Source organism: Accipiter gentilis, chromosome 18 (assembly GCF_929443795.1).
Source record: "Accipiter gentilis chromosome 18, bAccGen1.1, whole genome shotgun sequence".
In the NCBI taxonomy this organism is placed as follows: Eukaryota; Metazoa; Chordata; class Aves; order Accipitriformes; family Accipitridae; genus Astur; species Astur gentilis.
Window position 1 is genome coordinate 18,671,224 of NC_064897.1, and position 22,208 is coordinate 18,693,431.

Consider the following 22,208-nt stretch of genomic DNA (forward strand, 5'->3'; position numbering starts at 1 on the left):
CAAAACCGTGGGATCTGAAAACATTTGGGAAGCAAGGGGAGTGCAACTCTCCAGGCATGAGGTCTCCATTTGCTTTATAACTCCAGAGGTGCTGCTGAGGAAGCATTTGCTGTCTGCAGGGCTTAATTCATTGCTTTCCTTCTGCAAAGTACCATGTTTTTTTAATTTAGGAAAACAGCCAATTGAGGTAAGACTGGAAGAACATCTCTGGCGTACAAAGGGATCTTAAAGGACCAGTGTGGAAGCCTTAGCCCTTCTGTGCTTATCACGATATGTTAATTCTTGGGAATCTGGACAAGAGGAAATTTTACACATTTCAGCCCTTACCATTTCTTACAGAATATTTTTTTATACTCTTAAAAATGTAGACATCCTGTTTCCCTTGAAGTGAACTTCCTCAATAGCAGATGGTATCAAGTTAAAAGAAATACGTACATATTATGTTGAAGTTGCTTTCTTTTTAGAAACAAAGGTGATACTATAATAGAGCAGATCAATGGTCTACTGTATTGCTTTGTCTCTGGCAGTAACATACAGTTGCTACAAAGGTTGTTTTACTAGAACTCTAAAAACAGGTATGAGAAATGGGCAGAAGTTCAAAACTGTGCATGTGTGAGGCATGTGTGTCATTTACTTAGATGCTGTGGTTGGCTTTATAAATAAAGCTTTCAAATCTTATGCAGAGAATGGGGACTAACTTCTGGCAATATGCCTTATTCTAAACCCACGTAACTTGTTCTGTATGAACAGATTTTAAGCGGTCATCACCAAAAAAAAAACCATATCCAATTTGAAAAGCATACATTTCTAAAGCCTAGTTTGAGTCTCCATCAACTTGAGTAAAATACCAAAGTCTTGGTCTATCAGATAGCAGCTGGGACTGGAAAAAGCTGAAGCACATGGTGTCATCATTATAAAAGACAATTCCTTCAGTGGAATCAATTCAGGAGGCAGGGTTTCAGCTTGTTGTTTATTTCTCATTAATAACTTCCAGCTAACACCAATTTATTCCTAAACTCCTATCTGTCTCAGACTGGGCCAAAGAATAAGAGGACATGGCTAAGTTTCCTTTCCCTTGTCCACCCCTCCTCGAAAGAATTTTGGATGTGCTGTTTTCCTCTCCCTTTCAAGTAGATCGATTGAAACATTTGTCAGATGTACAGAGGATACATGGAGCAACACTAAAAAAGTAACTTACCTATTGTTTCTGCCAAAATTTGTAGTGCATCCTATTGCCCCTTTCTTTGTGTGATGGCTGCTCCATCTGGTTTATTCAAATTTTTGCATTGTAACTGTGTAAAATCAGACTTAAGAATTACAGAAATTCCAAGAAAGAAGCTGAAATGGATTCAGACTGCTTGCTGTTGCCTTTATTCTGCTAGCAATCCTCCTATCAAGAGTACAGCTAGTACTTGTTAAAAAACAGACAGTCTAAGTATTTTTGTCAGTGTCTGGAACAGGTTTTCCAATGCCAAAATTGCTTATAATATTTCAGTAAACGACACCATATTTTTATAATACAAAGTTAGAATTAACATAAACCTAGGAGATTACTTCGTAGGAGGTGTCTTTCATGAAGGAAAAAAACCAATCTGAAACTGAACTTGAATCGCTGTAATTCTAAAGTCAGTCTGTCTGCCAAGAATTGTAATTGCTAGAGCTTTTTTCCAGAAATGCATAAATATGTAAAATCTATTAGTATATTAAAACTAATTTCTGAGCCATGGTCTTTATTTTTAAGAGGCAAACCAAGAAATGCTATCGGTGTGTTTCATAATGCCTAAACGCTGAAAAGTTTTTATTATTAACAATTGGCAAGTTAAATAGGAAATTGGCTTCCTTCCTTACATTATTTTACCCTTGTTGCTGATGGATGATTAGGTTTGGTGTCCGTGGTTGCTTAAGAAATTTTTGGTGATGTAAAGATTGCTTATTTAGAGGAATAAAATGGGTTTAAATTGGCAGCATGAGTCAGAATGATCTCCTAGTCCTGGAGGGGAAGTTGGCAGACTTGGGTTTGGTCCTGTGCCTGTCACTGGTACCCGCAGCACCCTTGTGAGCTGTGTGAGTCCCCTCTGAAGTTTGGGTCCTCTTTAGCTGCCGTGCTTTCCGTGGTGGGGACTCTCCTATGGCTTATAGGTACTTAAGCCCTGTCTGCAGCGATCTGAGGGGCTTCCAGTGTTAATGCGCTAGCAGTTTAATAGTGGTGTCTCTCACCAATGCAAGAAAAACTTAACTGTGCTTGGTGTGAAATAAAACTAACTTCCTTATGCAGTGAGGATGAGGAAAACTGAAAATTTGGGGGTGGGGGGAAGAAAATTACTGAGCTCTGTGCCCGGAGCCACACAGAGGAAAAAGATGGGCGTTTTTGTAAGGATAGGTTCCAGCACAGGGTTTTTCAGTCTTTCACAGAAACAAACTGCCCTGCAGGACCAACTACAAGATCAAAGGTGCCATTAAGGGTGAAAGGAAGCCATTTTCCCTTTTTCAAAAGAATAACTCAGCAGACCTAAGTTAGCACGTAGGAACTTGAAGCCCAAATTTGGCTCAGCTGAGTAAAATTACCCATGGGTTTTTTTGGCACACTGTTAGTCATATGTGCTGCGTGGTTTTGAGAGTGAGGGAGAGAAAGTTTGAATGCGTCAACAAAGTCAGTCCACAGACTACCGTGCTGCGTGCTTTTTCACATCCAGTGGTTTGAACCTTAAATATTTATTTTGAGATGTGGTGCTGTGCACCTCATCAGTATTTAAAGACTTAATATGTTCTTTCAAAGCTCTTTCTGTTTTGCAGACAAGATCGTTATCAGTTGGTTAGGAAAAGCCACTTCCCTTTCCCCTCCAGATGATGTTGGTGGGAATTTCACCAAGCTGGTGCATGTCACGGGTGTAGGTGTGTAGCTGCGCAGGATCTGGCCCGGTGGGAGCAGTGGTTTCAGGCACAGCTTTGATGCGAAAAAAGGCTTTTCCAGACACGCCTCCCCCCCCCCCCCCCGCCCCTCCGGCAGTCTGGTTGTGCAGCAGAGAGAGACAGCAGTTTTGCCTGCTGCTGAATCAGCATTGGTCTCGGCAGATGTGGAGCAGATAAGCCTGGCAGAAGCCCTCAGACCAAAAGCAAGAGGCTGCGCAGTTCCTGTTGAGGAAAACCCAGGCTGGGAGATTACGGTATTCTTGAGGGGAGCAATTTCAAGGTCCGGGAGATAGAGATCAGGCAGCAAACGTTCCCATCGTGCTGAAATCAAATGCATTCGGGGGAAATAAGACTGCCTTCAGAAAACAATCTTGTCAGGGAAAAACGGTCATCCGCTAATTTCTCTGAGCCCTCTGTTTTAATAGTAAATGAAAACTCTCGCTAGCTTCACCTCCATCTTAGCATGTGTTTTACCCCCCGTTCCCCCCTGCGCGAGGCGGGAATAGGCAGCGTCAAGGTTAAACCTGGTCTCAAGCTTTTGTGAAGGTGTTCTGCCTGCTTGCGAAGGCAAGGCACCTGCTAGGCATGCCCAGTGAGCGTTAGGAGCTGGCTCTCCCTTCTCTGAGGCTTTGCAAGGCTGAAGCACAAAGAGCGCTTGTTGCCCAGTCCCCGAGAGTCTCCCAGTGCTACCACTAGCTGGGGAGGACTGGTTACCATGGAGGCTGCCATCTGTTCGCTCCCCGCTGGAATGTGATTATCCTTGCTGGGTTGGGAACCAGCAAAAGCAGGGGAGCGTGTGCTGTCGGCAATTATCTGCAATGGAGTGCGTTAATGGAAGGCTGGAATTAGCTAGCTGGAGGAGCACATAAAAGGATTTTACCAAAACTATTAATGATTTCTAGCCAAGAGGAGTAAGCTTTTTGCAAGGTCAGTACTAAATTCATTATGTACGTAGGTAGGTAATTTTTAATTGGTGCAGTGGCTTTATGATTTAAGGATGGTAGCACCACGGAAATAATGCTTATTGTTAAGAGGGTGTGGGGGGGGGAATTGTATTTTAAAGATCTTTGTTTGTCTGTTTCAGTTCAAGCAGTTTAATTTGGGGTTGTTAAAGTAGTAAGTCAGAACAATAACTGGCCAAACTGACACAAATGGAGCAATTCGTATCTCTTGTCTTTATGAAATGCTGTTCGCTGCCAAATCTGTTTGATTTACATGCCTTTTCACGCTGATTGCTTTTTGTCCGAGTGATTTCTTTTTGGATGTGATACATGTGTGGTTTTTGTACTGGCATGAAGGGTGAGATGAGGGGAAAATGTTCAAACAGGGCTGGCGATACAATAGATGTTTAGGGTGTTTTATGCAGTTTGCTCAGAGGAAGCAGCGTAAGGGAGGCAGAATGCAGGAGCAGGTTTTCCACTCTTCGTTCCCACCCTCTGCCCCTCTTTCCAACTCCCCAACTGACCAAACATTTCGGACTGTTTCTCTTATAGAACTTAATTGTACGGAGACATGAGTTTTCAGGATACTCTGCAAATATTGTGACTGTTTTGATGGCAGGATTTCATTTAAAGGGGAAAATAAAATCAGAAATATATGCTTGTAAGGCTTTTGTGTCCTATAAAAGACATTTTTTGTTGTGCTGTAGTAGCTAGGAGTATTCAGTTTTTTCATAATAAAGGCATGATGAACATTTGTGTGCAGTTCAAATTACTGACTTAAATGAGGGGCATTAAAATTGATTTGTAGCCCAAATAGACAAAATGTTACTTCAGCAGATAATTTTAGTCACGTATGGGCTTTCCCTTTTGAAATAAAGCTCTTACGCTGCATCCTTCTTGCCAGGACTGCCATTTTTATTTGGTACAGGGGAGGACACTACTAGAGGCTTTTAATTAAAACTGTGTCAGTCCTAATACCACCGATCTGTCCTCTGCTTTTATGCACTTAAAATGTCAGTGCGTTGGAGTCTGGGAGCAAAGTTACCAATGGAGTTAATAAGTCACGACTGCAACATATTTGACTAGGATGAATTTTTAACCTACAAGATGCTTTCCAAATCTTGGTCCCTAACAAAAGTGTGTGTGTGTGAGGTTGAGGGGGGGCGTTAATTTCTTGGAGTACTTTACCTGTTTGTAGTGTATGAGCTTTTCCTGTGCTTGTGTGAGCCTGGTATATATACCTGAAGTCCTTTCAGACATCATGTCACACTCACACGTTGGTGGAATGGGGTGAGCACTCTTAATAGAAGCCGTATCATCTTGTAATTAAAAAGAACCTTTTTTTTTTAACTGCTTCCTTCTCCAGAATTGAAGTATTGCATGGCCACTGAAGTGGGTGATTTATGCAAAACTTGCTTCTAATAGGCTGCAGTGCACTTGTTCACACATGCAAGTTGCAGGTCTGTAATTCTGTTGTTAAAAAGAGCACAGGAGGCAGATTGGCTTTTGTGCTTGAAAAGAGATTAGACTTTCACCCTTCAGACCCTATGCTGAACCTAGCTGGAGGGAAGGGCAGGGCAACTGCCCCAAGGTTATTCATAGTAGCTGGTGTGGGATATGTTTCTGTTCCCCAGTCTGTTTCTAGTAAGGTAGCTGTTGCCTATAGGATTCACTGTCGCTGTGGTTGTGAATTAATGTGTCATTGGCAAGTCTTCACAGACAGCAGCAATCATATCGACATAATGTAATGGCTTGTATACCCCTTCCGGAGGTGATTTCTCCTGATCGCTAGTTGATGGTGTGCTGAGAAGCTTGCTTTTCCACTGCCTTTGCTAAACCTGTTTCAAGGATAAATAGGGGACTTCACGTTTGGCATTCTCCAGCTCTTATTATATTCTCTGATGAGCACCGTGTAAATATCCAGATAGTCTTGAGCAAACAATTTTTTTTTTTTATTTCCTTCTTGAATAGTTTTTATGTGGTTGTTGAGTACTATTTTTTCTTCTTATTAATTTTTACTTTAGGTCACTAGGTCAGCGTTGATTTGTGGATGCAGGATTTAAAGGCTAGACACTCTTTAATCCATTTGAGCATCTGGCCTCTCATAGTAGACATCCCATTTCCATGTAACAGAAGAACTGTTAAATGTCTGTTTGAAATTAATGATTTTTTTTAAGATTTTTTTTTTCTATCTTTGGTGGATTATTACAAGTGGCTCTGATGTTTATGCTTAATGCAAACAAATGAGGGTCAGTGTAATCTGCTACATGATCACTTGAAGGAGATTTATTCTAAGACACAGGCTTTGAGGCCAGCAGAGGTGATGGGTCATACTGAGTAGTGATTTGTTTTTAAGAGGGTAAGCTCAATTTAGGTAGCTCATCTCATGAAAAAAGACATTTTGAATGAGCTCCCAAATAAATAGTGTCTAGAAATACAAGCTAGTATACAGTGGGCTCATCATAATCTTGTTTATACTATCTGTACATACTAAGCTTTCAGGAAACTTGTCATTAAATGGTAAAATCCTGAGTCAATATATAGGAAGCTGGCTTGCATATAAATGGTCACAATTGTTTTCTTCAAACAGACAAGTCTTTCTGCTTTTCACTTGACACATGACTGTGGAATGCTGTTTGACATGACTTGGATTTATTTATACATTGTGTTCAGGCTGCTACTTGGCAGAGCTTTTAAACATGCTCAGTTTTCAATACACTTTTTTTGGTGCTGTTTACTTGTGTATTCTGACCATTAAAACAAACAAACAAACAAGCCCGGGCTCTGTAGTGCCTCCTTATAGCAGCGTGGCTATTTGAAGGTTAAAGCCTGCAGCTCCCTCTGAAGGGTCAACTGTTTTGGAAAGTCCTGGTGCCTGTTTACAAACTGTTCTCTTTGCAGCTCCCATGAAATAATGGAGTCCTCAGGATGCTGGGTGTGGGAGGATAAACCTGCTGACACAGGCACTGCTGCTGTTGGTCTGTTTGCCGGGCCCTAGTCATGTAAAATTGCTTGCGTCTTTTATGCTTTGTATGGGTAGGGACAAAACGCAGGCATTAACACTTCTTTCATGATGCTAGAAATTGCTGTACCAGATTTTAGAAAACATCAAATTTGTTGAATTTCTTCTAAAGCAGATCACTGTACTAGATCTGTACAGTGCAGTGAGACTGTAAGTAACAAAATGTGAGGCACTGGCAATGTGCACATTAATGACAGGTCTATGAGTTGTGGCAGGATTTTTCAGTCTTTCCTAGAGGGGCTTACATTTAGTACAGAAGTACTTTTGTCCTTCCTAGTTGAAGAACCAGAAGACTCGGAGCTGGTCTGCAAATGACCTCAGAAAACATTCCTCCCAGGTAATCCTTGTTCACAGTTGGGAGAAGAACTGGGTGGGGATAAACGATTGCATGCTAGCAACAGAGTATCTTGAAGTGGAATTATTTCTAAGTTTTTTTTCTCAGTTCATCTGGTTGTTTTTACTATATGCAATAATAAGCTGTTCATTTTAAGTGTAAAATTACTACTTAACTGACTTATACTGACTTAACTGACTTACTACTTGACTGATAGAGACGTGGGCAGTGTTTACTTTTTGATGAATATTTGAGAAAAGTGAGTACTTGAGTACATTTGGGAATGTGGAGCTCAGGACTGGAAGGAGCTGTTTGGTCACTGAGGAGTTTTTGTGGGGGGTTTTCCCCCGCCCTCCTCAATCACAGGCAGCCATAAAACTTAAGTCTCATTTAGATGTTCAGTAGACTTTTCTTCTGGCACACTGAGAATTACAGACTGTTACTGGCTATGGGAATCAAACTTTAAACAAAACTTTAAACTGTAGTAAATGACCCAAAGGCAAATGTTATACTATGCTTCAGAAACCCAGCAAGAAAGATTGAAGTCATTGCCAATGTCATGAGATCACTGTTAGCAGAAAACTTAAGCAGGCACTTGAGAAATGCACTCTACTATGAGCATGCTGCTTACCTGGACTCAATGGCCACAACCAGTCTCCAGTGCTTCAGAGGAAAGGGAACCCAAAGCAGCCAAATTTTGAATTAGAAGGAAGAATAGTTTAGTCCCGATATATGGCTACTCGAACTGCTTTTCCAAGTAGAAGTGCTTTTCCAGCTACTCACTTTTGGAGGATCCTTCACTGCAGCTTTTTTTATGCTTGTTCTCGACTATCTGTAGACATCTGCTGGCTTGTGTATCCTGTGGACTGTACTTTGGTGCTGTGGTTTTCCCACCACCACAGAAGCACTTCACCTTCATGAAGATGGTATAGATGCAGCTAACCCTGGTATTGAAGAGTGTTGCAACTTGTCTGTTCCACTCACACTTGTAGTAACACTTATTGAAGAAAAAAAAATTAAAATTCCATGTTCAGGTGCCCAATTAAGTAGTCTTGTGGTTGTTACAGTTCTAAGTATCTGGTTTAGATTTGATAGCTAAGATTGAAACAAAGTATTGTGCCAACCTTTTTAGCAAAGGTTCATGAACTGGGGATTGAGGCTTCAGAAGACCTGAATTCCAGTCTCTTCTACAGCTAATGGTTTTGTTTTGCAGGCATTGTGTAGTGCCATGGGTGGTGGTGTAGTATATTCCCTGAAGTAGTTTCAAACATAGCTGCTGTCTGAGTAGTAGAAGGAAAATTAGCTCGAGAGCTTGTAATATTACTTGAAAGAACAAGTTGATTCTGTAATGAGTTAGTTATTCCTGCAGAGCATGACCTGCACTTATCACTTGGAATTCTTCTTCCTAGTATCTTCTCAGTCCCAGCATCTCTTGTGTGCTCCACAGCCCTGTCCCATTTCCTACACAAGTTAACTCCCCCCCCCCCTTTCTTAAGGAGGTCACTTATGGTCAGGAAGTGAAAGCATGAAGTGCCTTTTCTGTAATTCAAAATAGTTTGATGGCTTCCCATATCACGCTTGCAGCAGTTACATTGAGACTGAGATCTATTACCTAGAATAAATAATTTGATGCTAGTTTTACTAGCATTCAACATGGTCAAGTATTGTATACCTGTTGTTAAGCTCACTAAAATATCACAAGGGTTCATGGGTAATACAAGATTACCTGTTGCCTTTCTTTAAAGATCCTGTGCTACTTTTCTTTACAGCTGTAATAGTTCTCTGGCAGTTCTATGTGCCAAGGCAGTTTTAATGTCTGTTCTCTTCAGTAGCTCTTGTTCACACCATTGCTTGGGGCCTTATGTTGCCGTTATGTCTTGGCCACCCACTGTAATGCAACTGGCAAGTAAGTGTTTTTGTCCCTTGGCTTGTCAAGATTTCTGTGCGTAAGTCAGTTTTAACTGTGGAAGCTGCTACAAACAATCTCTTAGATAGCTGCTGTATATGCCAAAATAAAATGGAAGATTTAGTGGTGGAATTAAGGCTTTACCTAAGAATTGAAACACAACAGTTAAAATCTAATTCAATGAAATACTCACAGGTAGCAGTGTGAGTACTGTTTGCCCTTAGTAAAGAGGGCAATGCTGCACCCCTCTGCTCTCTGCTAGCATCCTGTTATTTTGGATGAATGCTCTTTTTAAAAACTTAGTCTAGAACACTGTAGTTGAAGCACCTTGCGCACCAATTTTTCCCCATTTTACCACTTGTTCTGTAAGCCATGGCCTGGTCTCTGCCATAACAGGTTAATTACTGCTTGCATTTTTGTGTGTGTGTGCACACGCGTATGTGTTTATAAAGCTGATTTTATTGATTGTAAAACATCAGCTTTCTAAATAATTGACTTAAATTTTCCAGACTTGTCTTATTGCTGATGTTTCTCTGGTTTGACTGAGAATATTCCAGAATTTTCCTACTATTAAAAAATTCTGAAAACTATAGAATGCTTTTTTGCTTGGTGCTTAACACAGGAGTAAAACTTCAGTTGGTAACTGAGGGCTTTTTTTTATGTATGTGTGTGTCTTCTGTGGAATGTCTTCAGCTTGTGTGAGTAGAAGTGTGATATTTCTGCAATCTGATATAGGCATTTTCAGTGCAAAACAATGCATAGGACATAGTCGTGATGAGAGGGAAAAGCTGCTCAATCACACGTGATCTACTTACAGTTCTTTGAGACTGTAGTCTATTTGTCATGTTTTGATGGAATAAGATTTTCTTTGTAGATCACTGAACCTGCTTTAATCCAGTCTATTGCAAAATTGGGTAGCATTTTAGAATCCTTTTCTGTAAGAAAGACGACAAGGAAACTTGGCCGTGTCTGTTTTATAGCTGGCATCATCTCTGATTCTAGGTTTTTAGAGTTCATAGATAGCAGTTCAAGAACTGTGGGGAAAAGCTTATTGATTGCTTTTGTGTTAAAATAAATGATGAAAAGCTATTACCGTCTGGCTGATGAGGTCTGGGGTGTGGATAGCAATAATTTAAAGGAAATTATAGTTTCATTAGTGTAGATGCGGTCTCTGTGAAGGCTGTGTTTAACTCTCAGCACAACTTCACTATGTAAAACAGAGTCACAGCTGTCTCTGATCTTGCACCCTTATTGCACCAAAAGCTGAAATACACTTATACACTCTCGTATTTGTAACCCCTGTCTATATTGTTACCTTCCTTTTTTGAAAGAAATTGATTTGAGGAATTCCTTTTACTTTTCTCTGGTGGCTTGAGATATGCAAGGCTGGATGGACTGGAAAAAAGCAGTACTATATATGAATGGCAGGGGAGAAAAAGCTCTGTAAAGAAGGTCCCGATTTGCTGACAATCCTATATGTACTAGATTAAATTGACTCTAACAGGACAAAGTTAGGAGACTAAAGTCATTTATATATTTGAGGCAGAAGGAAATAGTCATGAACAGATACTGGAATGCTTTGTCCTGAGACCTGATCTAGTGAAAGATGTCCCTTCCCATGCAGGGGAGCTGAACTTTAAAGCTGATCTTTAAAGGTCCCTTCCCACCCAAACCATTCTATGGTTCTATGATTTTCAGGAACTGATGTGTTCTGGAGAAAGTTAATCTGATGCTTTTTGTAATGTGACAGGGAGGACAGAGAAGGGTGGGAAGGGGAAGGGCAAATGTGTTGTGCCACCAAGTTTCTTTTCCCCAGAAGCATGGAGTCAGAGTTAAGGTAGTTAATACTAGATTGAAAATGCCCATATTGTCACGTATTCTGTGCAAGAAATATAAACGGGATTCAGAAAAAGACTAAACAAATTCATAGTGAATTTCCAGCAGCTGGTAAAATACGGTTGCACAAATGCATCTGCTGATGTGTGTGATCCCTAAACAACTGATGCTGGAAGCCATGGGGACTGAGGGGAAAGATCATTGTGTGTTTGCTGCCTTCTACTGTAGGTTACCCAAACATTTGCTACTGCTTCTTTTCAGACACAGAATATTTGATTGAATCGGTTTTTGGTTTTTTTTCTGGACCACTGTTTATATGCTCTTATCTACTCCAGAAATGTACCGATATATTCTACTCTGGTGTTTATTGTGAATCTTCCATCCTGTTTTTTATTAACTCAAACCAAGAATAATTTGTACTTTATTTTTAGTATCTATCACTGCCCAAACTTGTTTTTTATATGGAAGCAAAATCACGGTCACTGCGTTCTGACCTGTTTCACTTGTGAATCTCTGTACTGTTTGGATTTCTAATGTGACAGGGGTAATTAAGTTATGGATTCAGCCTTTCACTGTACTGCTGAATCTAAGGAAAATCCTGTGTGGTGGTCTTCCTGGCTTGGGTTCTGGGGGTTTTGGGGGACACGTGTGTGTTTTGTGTATGTGACCAAAAGCTAAATTAACTGGAAAATGAGAATGTATGGTCTTAAGCTGTTTTGCAAAGATGTTATACGAGTGATACGTTTAATCTGTGAAAGTGAATAAAGACGGGTGGCACAACACTATTAAGGTAGGTCACAAGCTTTTTCCTCTTCCCTTTTTTCTACCTTTCCTTAAAGACGGGTGTGGGTTTCTGTAGTAACAGCTACAATATGGTCCCAAACTGGTGGGGCACCAGAGCTGCCTTCCTGGCCTAGCACCACCCAGCTCTGCTGGTCTAGCTCTATGTCCTGGCTGGCAGGAGAGCACAGTGGCAAGCGGGAATGGCACTGTCAGAGGTAATACTGCCACTGGGGAAGAGGCAGCAGCTGCGGTGGAGGCGGGAGGCCTGAAGGAATAGCATTCTCAAGGGGGAAGGCATGGGAAGGAGAAAGCAATGAAGACAATGTGAGAAAAGGCAGAGTTGCAGGGCCCGAGGGTCTTCTCTTTGTATTTATTTGCTAACTGTGTCTTAGTGTAATAGAATGGATAACACTATAAATAGTAATTTCCTCTTCCCTAAATCATAACATGAAGCTTTGTCTCAATTTTGTAATATATATAAGTATAAAAAGGAGGTATAAGAAACAGTGAACTGTTAAGCCATGTTTATAAACAGGAGAATTGGCAAATCAAACCCAGTTTGATAAAGGCAAAGCCTTTGACCACTTCCCCCTTCTAAAACCAAAAATACTTTAACAATTGCTGATCTTTCTTTGCTAGAGAAGATTAATTGAAAAACGAACCACAGGTTCCTGGATTATTCTTTTTAAGTATGGGAAATACTTTAAGCTACAGCTTTATATGGTTAGTATAAAACATACAATTGCCATAGCAAAAGCACTCCTTTTGTAAACGCTAGTAGAATATATGTAAGTGGTGTGGCACTCAATGATCTTTAATATAGTTTTTTGGTTTTGTAGAACTACAACCATTTAATTATTTGGAGAGTTTTGTAGTTGCTTGTATTACTCTTATGCTTGGACTAAATTGCAGACACCAAGGTGGTACAATGACAAATGCTGTACAAATGTAGGACAAAAAGGCAGGCTTTTCCCCTAAGAACTTTTATTATATGTCCTTTGGGTTTTTGTGCAGCCACAGGCTTTCTCTTTGGGGCATGTGATACAGGTGAGCTGGAAGAAAAGAAAAAAAAAAAAAGATGGAAAAATACTGCTATTTACTTTCTAATTATGGCGTGGTGGTTGTTCTTCACACCTGCCTTGCGATTGCTTGTATGAAATCTCCTTGCATGTGAACCAGGAGAGCTAGGGGAGGGAGTGGTGGAAGAGTTTTTGATTTCAGAACTGGGAGGGAAATTGCCATTTCAAGAAGCTTGTTTCTGTTTGGGCTGCAGATCCAGAGTCACCCATAGCATTTCTCACTTTGTTGGAGCTAGTTACCCATCTTTTTAAGGTACTATGGTTACTTTTCCTTGTTGCAGTAGTCTTGAATATCCATTCCTAAACTCCCTCCCCACCCAGCCCCCTTCTGTGTGGACTTTTCCTCCTCCCTCCTTTTCCTGGTGGTCACTTGTTTCTGTAGGTCATTTGCTTAATCTAGACATTTTTTCCCCATCTTTTTATTCATTATATACCTGAAAACCTTGAGTTGTCCTACAGCTGTTTCTTCCTTCCTTACATGCCTCTGTGGCAAAGCTTGAAGGATGCAGCTTAACAAGACAGCAAATAACTAGGTCTGCTTCCTGGAAGGATTGTGTTCTTCTCTCTCACTTTCTCCTTCTCTTGACACTGATGCTCATCTGACCCCATGGGTTACCTCAGCCTGCTAAATTAACAGAATAATCCAAAAGAAAATAAATGCATTTCTGGCAGATAGCAAGCTGAATGGGTTTGCTGCAGTGCCAGACAAGATTCAGTGTGAGGAATAAAACCAGGCTCACTAGAGAGAAGCCTGGGGGTGGCACACCAATGTTTGAGGGACGGTGTGCTAGTGAGGTCCTTCAGTCTGTTGTCTCAGTGGAGGTACGGGATGGAGGTCCGTGTGGCAGCAGACACAAGGGTTATTGATGTGTTAGAAACCATGGAAGTGCCTGAGAATGGTTGTGCAGGAATTAGGGCTTCTCCCACCAAAAAGGTGGTGGGATCAGTAGCCCAATTGAGGTGCATTTACACCAATGCGTGCAGCATGGGCAGCAAACAGGAGGAGCTGGAAGCCATTGTGCTGTAGGAAAACTATGATATAGTTGCCATCACAGAAACTTGGAGGGATGACTCACAGAACTGGCATGCTGCAACGGATGGCTACAAACTCTTCAGAAGGGGTAGGCAAGGGAGGAGGGGCAGTGGGGTAGCCCTGTGTGTTAGGGAGTGTTTTGATTGTCTAGAGCTTAATGATGGTGATAATAGGGTTGAGCGTTTATGGATAAGAGGGGAAAGGCCAACAAGGCACAGCTATCATGGTGGGATTCTGTTAAAGACCACCCAACCAGGATGAAGACGCAGATGAAATATTCTATAAGCAGCTGGGAGAAGTCTCATAATCTCTAGCCCTTGTTCTTATGGGGGACTTCAATTTACTAGATGTTGGCTGGAAATACAATACAAAGGAGAGGAAACAGTCTACGAGGTTTCTGGAGTGTGAAGATAACTTCTTGACACAGCGGGCAAGTGAGCCAATTATGGAAGATGCCCCACTGAACCTGTTGTTTGTGAACAGAGAAGGACTTGTGGGTGATGTGATGGTTGGAGGCCATCTTGGGCATAGTGATCGTGAAATGATAGAGTTTTGATTCTTGGAGAAGTAAGGAGGGGGGACAGCAGAACTTCTACCTTGGACTTCTGGAGGACCGACTTTGGCCTGTTTTAGGAGACTGGTTGACAGAGTCCCTTGGGAGGCAGTCCTGAAGGGCAAACGAGTCCAGGAAGGCTGGATATTCTTCGAAAAGGAAATCTTAAAGTTGCAGGAGCAGGCTAGCCCCATATGCCAAAGGGCAAGTTGGTGGGCAAGAGCACTGGCCTGGCTGAACAGAGAGCTTTTGCTGGAACTCAGGAAAAAAAAAAGAAGGAGATTTTATGACCTTTGGAAGATGGGGCAGGCAACTCAGGAGGACTACAGAGATGTCATGAGGTTATGTAGGGAGAAAATTAGAAGGGCCAAAGCCCAATTAGAACTTAATCTCGCAACTGCCATAAAAGACAATAAAAAATGTTTCCATAAATACATTAGCAAAAAAAGGAGGGCTAAGGAGAATATCCATCCTTTATTGGATGTGGGGGGAAACATAGTGACAAAGGATGAGGAAAAGGCTGATGTACTTAATGCAGCTTTTGCCTCAGCCTTTAATAGTAAGTTGTTCTCAGGGTCCCTGGCCCCCTGAGCTGGAAGACAGGGATGGGGAGCAGAATGAAGCCGCCATAATCCAAGGGAAAATGGTTAGCGACCTGCTGCACTACTTAGACACGCACAAGTCTATGGGGTTGGATGGGATCCACCCCACAGTAGTGAGGGAGTTGGCGAAGTGCTAACTAAGCCACTTTCAATCATTTACCAGAAGTCCTGGCTAACCGGGGAGGTCCCAGTTGAGTGGAGGTTAGCAAATGTGACACCCATCTACAGGAAGGGCTGGAAGGAGGATCTGGGGAACTACAGGCCTGTCAGTCTGACCTTGGTGCCGGGGAAAGTTATGGAGCAGATCATCTTGAGTGTCATCACGTGGCACATACAGGACAACCAGGTGATCAGGCCCAGTCAGCATGGGTTTATGAAAGGCAGGTCCTGCTTGACCAACCTGATCTCCTCCTGTGACAATGTGACCCACTTAGCGGATGAGGAAAAGGCTGTGGATGTTGTCTATGTAGACTTTAGTAAAGCTTTTGACACAGTTCCCCACAGCATTCTTCTGGAGAAACTGGCTGCTCATGGCTTGGATGGGTGTACTCTTCGCTCGGTAAATAACTGGCTGGCCGGACGAGCCCAGAGGGTTGTGGTGAATGGAGTTAAATCCAGCGGGCGGCAGGTCACAAGCGGTGTTTCCCAGGGCTCAGTATTGGGCCCGGTTCTGTTTAATAACTTTATCAATGATCTGGATGAGGGGATTGAGTGCACCCTCAGCAAGTTTGCAGATGACACCAAGTTGGGAGGGAGGGTCGTTCTGCTCGAGGGTAGGAAGGCTCTACAGAGGGATCTGGGCAGGCTGGATCGACGGGCTGAGGCCAGCCGTATGAGGTTCAGCAAGACCAAGTGCCAGGTCCTGCACTTGGGTCACAACTACCCCACACAGTGCTACAGGCTTGGGGACGAGTGGCTGGAAAGCTGCCCGACAAATAAAGACCTGGGGGTGCTGGTCAGCAGCCGGCTGAATATGAGCCGGCAGTGTGCCCAGGTGGCCAAGAACGCCAACGGCATCCTGGCCTGTATCAGAAATAGTGTGGCCAGCAGGAGCAGGGAGGTGATCATCCCCTGTACTCGGCACTGGTGGGGCTGCATCTGAGTCCTGTGTTCAGTTTTGGGCTTCTCACTACAAGAAAGACCTTGAGGTGCTGGAGTGTGTCCAGAGAAGGGCAACAAAGTTGGTGAAGGGACTAGAAGGTTTGTAGTTTTACTATCTGGCCATGGTGATACGAGGCAGGAAGCCCCCATTGTGTCCTCAGTTACAATCAAAAGAAACCACAAAGCACCAGTGTTAGGCCTTGCTTGAGCTCTTGCACAGTGCTCAGAAATAAAGTAGAGGATAGTCATCACTTCAGTACAGCAAGAAGGCGCAGGTAGGAAGGGCAGATGGTCAGCTTCTGTTTAGTATGCCTGGGGCAGTGCAGCTTTCTCCCAAATTCTGACCTAGACCAGTGTATGCTTCTGCATATCTGCAGTTCCAAAGGTGTCCTTTGTTTTGTGTGCCTGCACTCCAAGTGAATTTTCAGACTTTTTTTTTTTTTTTGCCTTGTTACAGAAGTATCTGTTCAAAACTACATTATTTAGCAAGTTGTGTGCTTCGGAATTTTTTTTTTTAAGGTATGGTTTATATGCAGCCATCCTCGTGCATAAAATCACTTGTTACTGGTTTTAGACTATTCCAAGAATCATGAAAAGCGAAGCACATGGAAGGTCTGACAGAAGTGGGGGTCACTTTGGGACAAGGGTGTGTGGTGTCTCAGTAGCTAATCCCATTGCCCGAAGAACAGCTGGGAGCCAAGTTGAACCCCTCTGCAGACTACTGCCGGGCTTTTGAGAGAAGCTTTTAATAGCACCTCAGAAACTATTTTGGGATAAGGACAAAGCATGCTTTCATTTTTGCCCAGGACCAAACTGCTGTGGTTTTGAAGTTGGGGAATAAGGAAGAAGGGAGGGGGGTAGATAAGTGTGAGTCAATCACACCTACTTTATGGTAGCTCTGTGAAAGGTGCCGCCTTAGTTGTGGTTTTACATCTCTCTCGGACTCATTGAGAAGTCTAAAGGTCTCTCACATGGAAAAAAAGTTGGGGGTGCTTTCAGTACAGAGTACTGATACACTGAAATTCAGAAGTGCTCGTGCAGCATTCTGTGCTAGGGCGATATGTGGGTTACTGATCCTTTGGATGGGACAAAAATCCCTCTCCGTCACTGGCTTGCAGAAACTTCATATCGTGTCCTGATGCAACATCCTCAGCAACCCTTGTCAAACACTTTGTGCCTGAAGTGAGTCTGCAGTAAGGAGGAGCCTGCTGAAGTCAGCCATACTGAATGCTGGGCTGTGATTCACTGTCACATGAGCTAATTTTTTTGGAGGGGTGTGTTTCAGTGTGGCATGCTGCCCATGTAGCTCTGTAATGTTTAGCCAGGTTTCCTAACAGTACTTATGTGACTTCCTTCTCAACTCCAGCTTCATCACATTAATAGTATTCAAATGAGTCAGGCACGTGCTTTGAGTCCCCTTATCTGCAAAATAAGGAAAATACTGAGAGAAAGCTTGTGAGGTTTAGTTTGAAGAATGCTTGGAGGTGGAAAACAAAGTGCAGTGTATTTATTGTGAGATGTTTGTAAAAACTTCTAATTATTGGAGTGGTGAAGTTACACGTGAACCAAGAATTTTGATTTGAGGTAACTCAGTTTCATAGAACTAGTCTGCTGTGCAAGTCTCTGGACTAAAAACATGCTGGTTTTAGTTTCTGTAGTTATTTTATTCATACTAAATGATAGCAACTACTCATCTTAGTAGTATGATTTTAGTTACCCACTGATGAGAATGTTTTACTTAACTAGTTTTTCTCCATGCCTCTTCATCTGCTTTTTAGAGAAGTTTAATAAAACTAACTTTATTTTTTAATTAACTTTAAAGAAAAGTTCATAGGCATGTTATGGTGACAGCTAAGACATAGCTGCACCTATTGTCAATGAGTTTTCAACTAATACTTGCCAATATAACTGTATTGTGCTGTTTGTACTTTGCATGTTTCTGCTCCTAGAGTAAGCAAAGTTGGATATAAAACTCATGTGAAACCAGGGGAATTGGTTAATGAGAGGTCCCCATTGTATTGGTTTTAATCTCTCCCAAATCCCCTTATCTGCTAGCTAATCAAATAAAGATAAAACAATTAATATTCTACCTTTTTTTAAGAAGGAGGAGTTAAGCATGTGTTTTAAAGATGGGCTTTGACAACTTCCTTATACCTGTTTTAAGGTTGCTCCTCCTGGAAATGAAATAAAATCCAGAGTTTCCTTCTTGTGTGTAAAATTCCTTCTCTCCGCTTGAGCGGTAGCAGAGCTGTGGTTACTCTCTGCGGGCTGTTGTGAGCCAGCGGTTTGCCTGTGTGGTCCAGGGAGGACCTTTTGGGGCTGGTTGGAGCTCTGACCTCTTGCATGTTCTCTGCCTCGTCCCATGCAGCAGGGATGGACAGAGAGCAGAGTCTCGTAGCTCAAATGTCATCCCTCCCACATGCATCATATTACAAAGTTTGTCACAGTTATTCTATATGTTTTCCCAAAAGGGAGACTTGATTTTCTGTCCGGCTGCTGCTTTGCCTTGTGTGATCCCTTCTCCTCTCTTTTTGCTTACAATGGTCAGTAACTAGCATTTATGTAGCTCCTTAGCTGAACTAATTGCTTCTTGTATTATTTTGTAGCCATTTGTCTTACAGTTTTCTAACCTACTATGTTGCTTGTGTGAAAAATGAAAATTGTATTGCTGATTCCATCTGAATTTAAAATCTGTCATGTATGACAGGCATTATCAGTGGTTTTCCTGGGTTGGGAAGAGTATACCAGGCTGAAGAAAGGCTGACAAAGCCTCACTGGCAGGTGGATGAACCAGGCTGGGGGTGGGGTGGGGTGGGGAGGGCAAAGTGGTTTGTTTCAAATATGGGAAACTGGGCAGAAACTTTATCTTCTCTGCAAAAGCTTTTCTGGAGAGAGAAGGTGTTCTGTTGTAGATGTACTTCATGTGGAAGCCCAAGCAAGGGGACAAGCTTTGAACTCCCGGAGGAGAACTTCAGAATAGAAATCTAACCTATGCATTGGAGTTCTCTTAGTCTGGTTATGAAACTCATCTACTGTTATTTTTTGTTTTAATAATGTGTTGGTGAATAAAACTTGTATGTGTCTTTAAGGAGCCTGGGATTACTTGCTAGAAGTACAAAGGATGGGGAAATGCAAGTTGCTAGCCCAGCAGCTTAAAAATAAACGCTCAAAACAAAAACAACACATGTAAATCTTGGTTAAAGTGCAAAAAATGGTTTCCATTTAGATTTCAAATCCATATGCATGGAACTTGCATCTGCTCATCTCAAGAAGAAAAATGCACCAAACTGTTGAAATAACTGGAGGAAAATAGTTGTTTTTACTGTTTTTGGCAATACCCCCTCTGTTCAACATCTGTAATAGAAAGGAAATAATTAGCTGCCCTATTCCAGAGGGCTGTCTCCTCAGTGAAAAACAGATATTCATAACAATGGATTGTTTTGCAAGTGTGTTCCCTGTAACCCTTGGTGCTCGTCCTTCAGAGAAGCTCTGCGGTGCTGTGCTTCTACATAGCCTTGAATGTGAGGACTATGAGCGGCTGGTGGTGGAAGGGGCTGTAGGGAGCTGTGGTTTGGACCAACGCGGTGGTTGAAGATGACCTCAGCTGCAGTGAATGACAAGCTGGCTGCTATATTCTGATTCATATTATCCGAATTGACAGGGCTGGATTTAAATCCCAGTTTCTTTCTCCTGCTGGGATGAAAGTATGCCAGCCAGGGATCACATGGTGTGAGAACTGTGAACAATAAAAGAAATTACTTTCAGTAACTTCTCTTTTCAGCTAATCCTTTTGCTTTTTAAAAATGTGCATTTTCACAGTTCAGAATTCACACTAATATCTTTGTATTCTACTCTGGAGCACAATATCTAGTTCATGCCATTTAAAAATTGATTTTAAATTATTCCAGTGAATTTTAATCTGTGCCAAATAACTTAATGTTTTCATGACAATTCTTTAATGTGGACTTCTTTTGGTCACTGCTCCGGTATCCTGCATGTTGTATTTACTTCATTCTAGGCATAAATTTAAATACAGATTATGCAATGAAAAATATCATTAGAAATGAGCATTGTGCAGTATAAAGGGAGAACAAAGTACCAACCAGAGAAATGTACTAACTTGTCCTTTAACCTTGGTACTGCTTTAATTTCAAAGAGCAAATGCAAAACTTTTGTAGTAGCCGAGGCATTAGACAAAACAACTTAGAGTAGTCCCTCCTCCTCCTCCTCCTCCTCCTCCTCCTCCTCCTCCTCCTTCTCCTCCTTTCTCGAGCAGTTTGTAGGTTACATAAGCTGATTTCTTTGTTTTTCCTTTTTAATAGTGAACAGACTTCACTCTTCTCTAAGTGGACTGGTTTGCATGCTTACGTTTTTCCTCTCGAAACAGGCTTGCCTTCAAAGAGGAGGAGCATAGTGTAATTGAAAACCCAGTATGTAAACTGTCGGCATATACGGAACATCTGGTGAGAAGTCCTTTCTGGCAACTTATAGGTCTTGTAAATAGGATATATGTGAGCCTGTCAGGGTTATTACTGTTGCGAAATCAATTCCTCGTGCAGTGGTACTGGATTATATTTATAAACAATGTCTTCTGAACCAGGTAAGACTGAACGGGATGCCTCTGTTAAAACTTAATCTCTTCAAGACTTGGGGTGTACTTGTGTCCTGAGACGCCAAGAGTTAAACTTTCTCATTTGAAGCAAATAAACCGGTGAACATCCAGCTGCCTTGTGATGCAATACAGCTGGAATTCTCTGGTGGCTTTTTCCTCCTATTCTCAGTAAATGAGCTTGCAGTCTTTGAACTGCCTGCCTGATGCATCTGCCACACTGAGAACTCTGCTCATTCTGCTGCTGCTTTTGGCTCGTTTTGCTGCTGCTTTCACCAGCTAGAAACTTTCTTAAAAGCAAATCAGTTTTGTGATGTTTATAGGTGATTTCTGTTCCTGGCTTATTTGCCAGATTCATCGAGCTCTGTTTATAGCTCTAAGGCTTCTATAGGACATTTCTATAAGTAAGCATTGGTTCCAAGAATTATATCTCTCATTGTTTTAGGAATTAGGTGTACGCTTCTGACTTATACTCAGCTTGTGATGTATAATGTTGCAATAATCCATTTAACTGATGCTTACACTACATTTAACGTACAGAATTGGCTTCCAGAGTTAAAGAATGTTTTCTTTTATTGCACCATCCAGTGAAAGGTTTGGATTTTTTTAATTTCAAATATGCCTGTAACTGAACTTTTAAGAATACAATTGCAAATACTGCTTCACTTGTAAGTGAGTACGTTTTTCAGTTGTGAAAAAAGTTCAAGTTAGGGTAAGTTAAATTAAAAGGCTTGCCCAACTGCAACAGCTTAATATAAGATACTAAATATTCTGAATTAAGTTTTCCACAGAGAGAGAGATGAAACAGATCTGTGGAAGATTTGGGTTCAGAATGCTGGTCTCACTCTGGAAAGCCCTCTGAGACTAAAAAGAGGGAAGAGAGTCACTGGCTGAGTGAGTTTAAGAGATTTGCTAAAGAAGCTTGGAGTAAATGCATGCAAATAGCTTTACCCCAGCTCTCCTGATTTCAGTACTTGTGGGCATCTGATTTTTCTTGGGTACAAAGGATACTTGTCTTAAAATCATTCTGTTGGCTCCTTATCTGTTTTATGATCAAGTGTGAAATTGCTCTTCTCCCTCTAGCTTTTCATAATTAACCAAAAGGATGGGAATCACACCTTTCCTCCCACTCTTTAGGTATCATTTTGCTGTATCCTGAGAAGAATCTACATGTGGATGTAGAAGACTTTTTTTCACTGGTCTAGCTCTTAAGATCTGTTTTCTAGGATCTGTAATGGATATTCTTTTCCTGTAAATGTAACATTAAACCCTTATGGATTTTCAGGAAGTTCAGTGTGGTGCCATAACTACTATTCTCAGTATTGCAACTCATCTTCCTTCTTGCCCTTTGGCTTACTTTGCATTAGTTTGTTTTGCAGAGGCCTACAGCATATTTATGTATTTCAGTGGCAGTCTGAATGTCTGTCGTGGTTTAATCCCAGCCAGCAGCTAAGCACCATGCAGCTGCTCACTCAGTCCCTGCATCCCCCTCAGTGGGA

At 41.7% G+C, this 22,208-nt stretch overlaps 1 protein-coding gene across 5 annotated transcripts in view; it reads left to right on the plus strand.

Moving 5' to 3' along the window:
• Positions 1 to 22,208, plus strand: part of FGD4 (FYVE, RhoGEF and PH domain containing 4) — a 112,172-nt gene that overhangs the window by 37,322 nt on the left and 52,642 nt on the right. The window contains exon 1 of one of the 5 annotated variants that reach the window (XM_049821672.1): positions 3,153 to 3,164. The exons of 2 other annotated variants lie outside the window; for them this stretch is intronic. Coding sequence is in view for 1 of the 3 variants with exons in the window: in XM_049821667.1 (XP_049677624.1) it covers positions 20,685 to 20,700 (16 nt within the window). In the remaining 2 variants the exon portion in view is untranslated. Of the gene's footprint in view, positions 1 to 3,152; positions 3,165 to 3,546; positions 3,838 to 20,533; positions 20,701 to 22,208 lie in introns of those variants that run through there. 2 more of the 5 variants (XM_049821669.1, XM_049821667.1) reach the window with 2 other exon arrangements.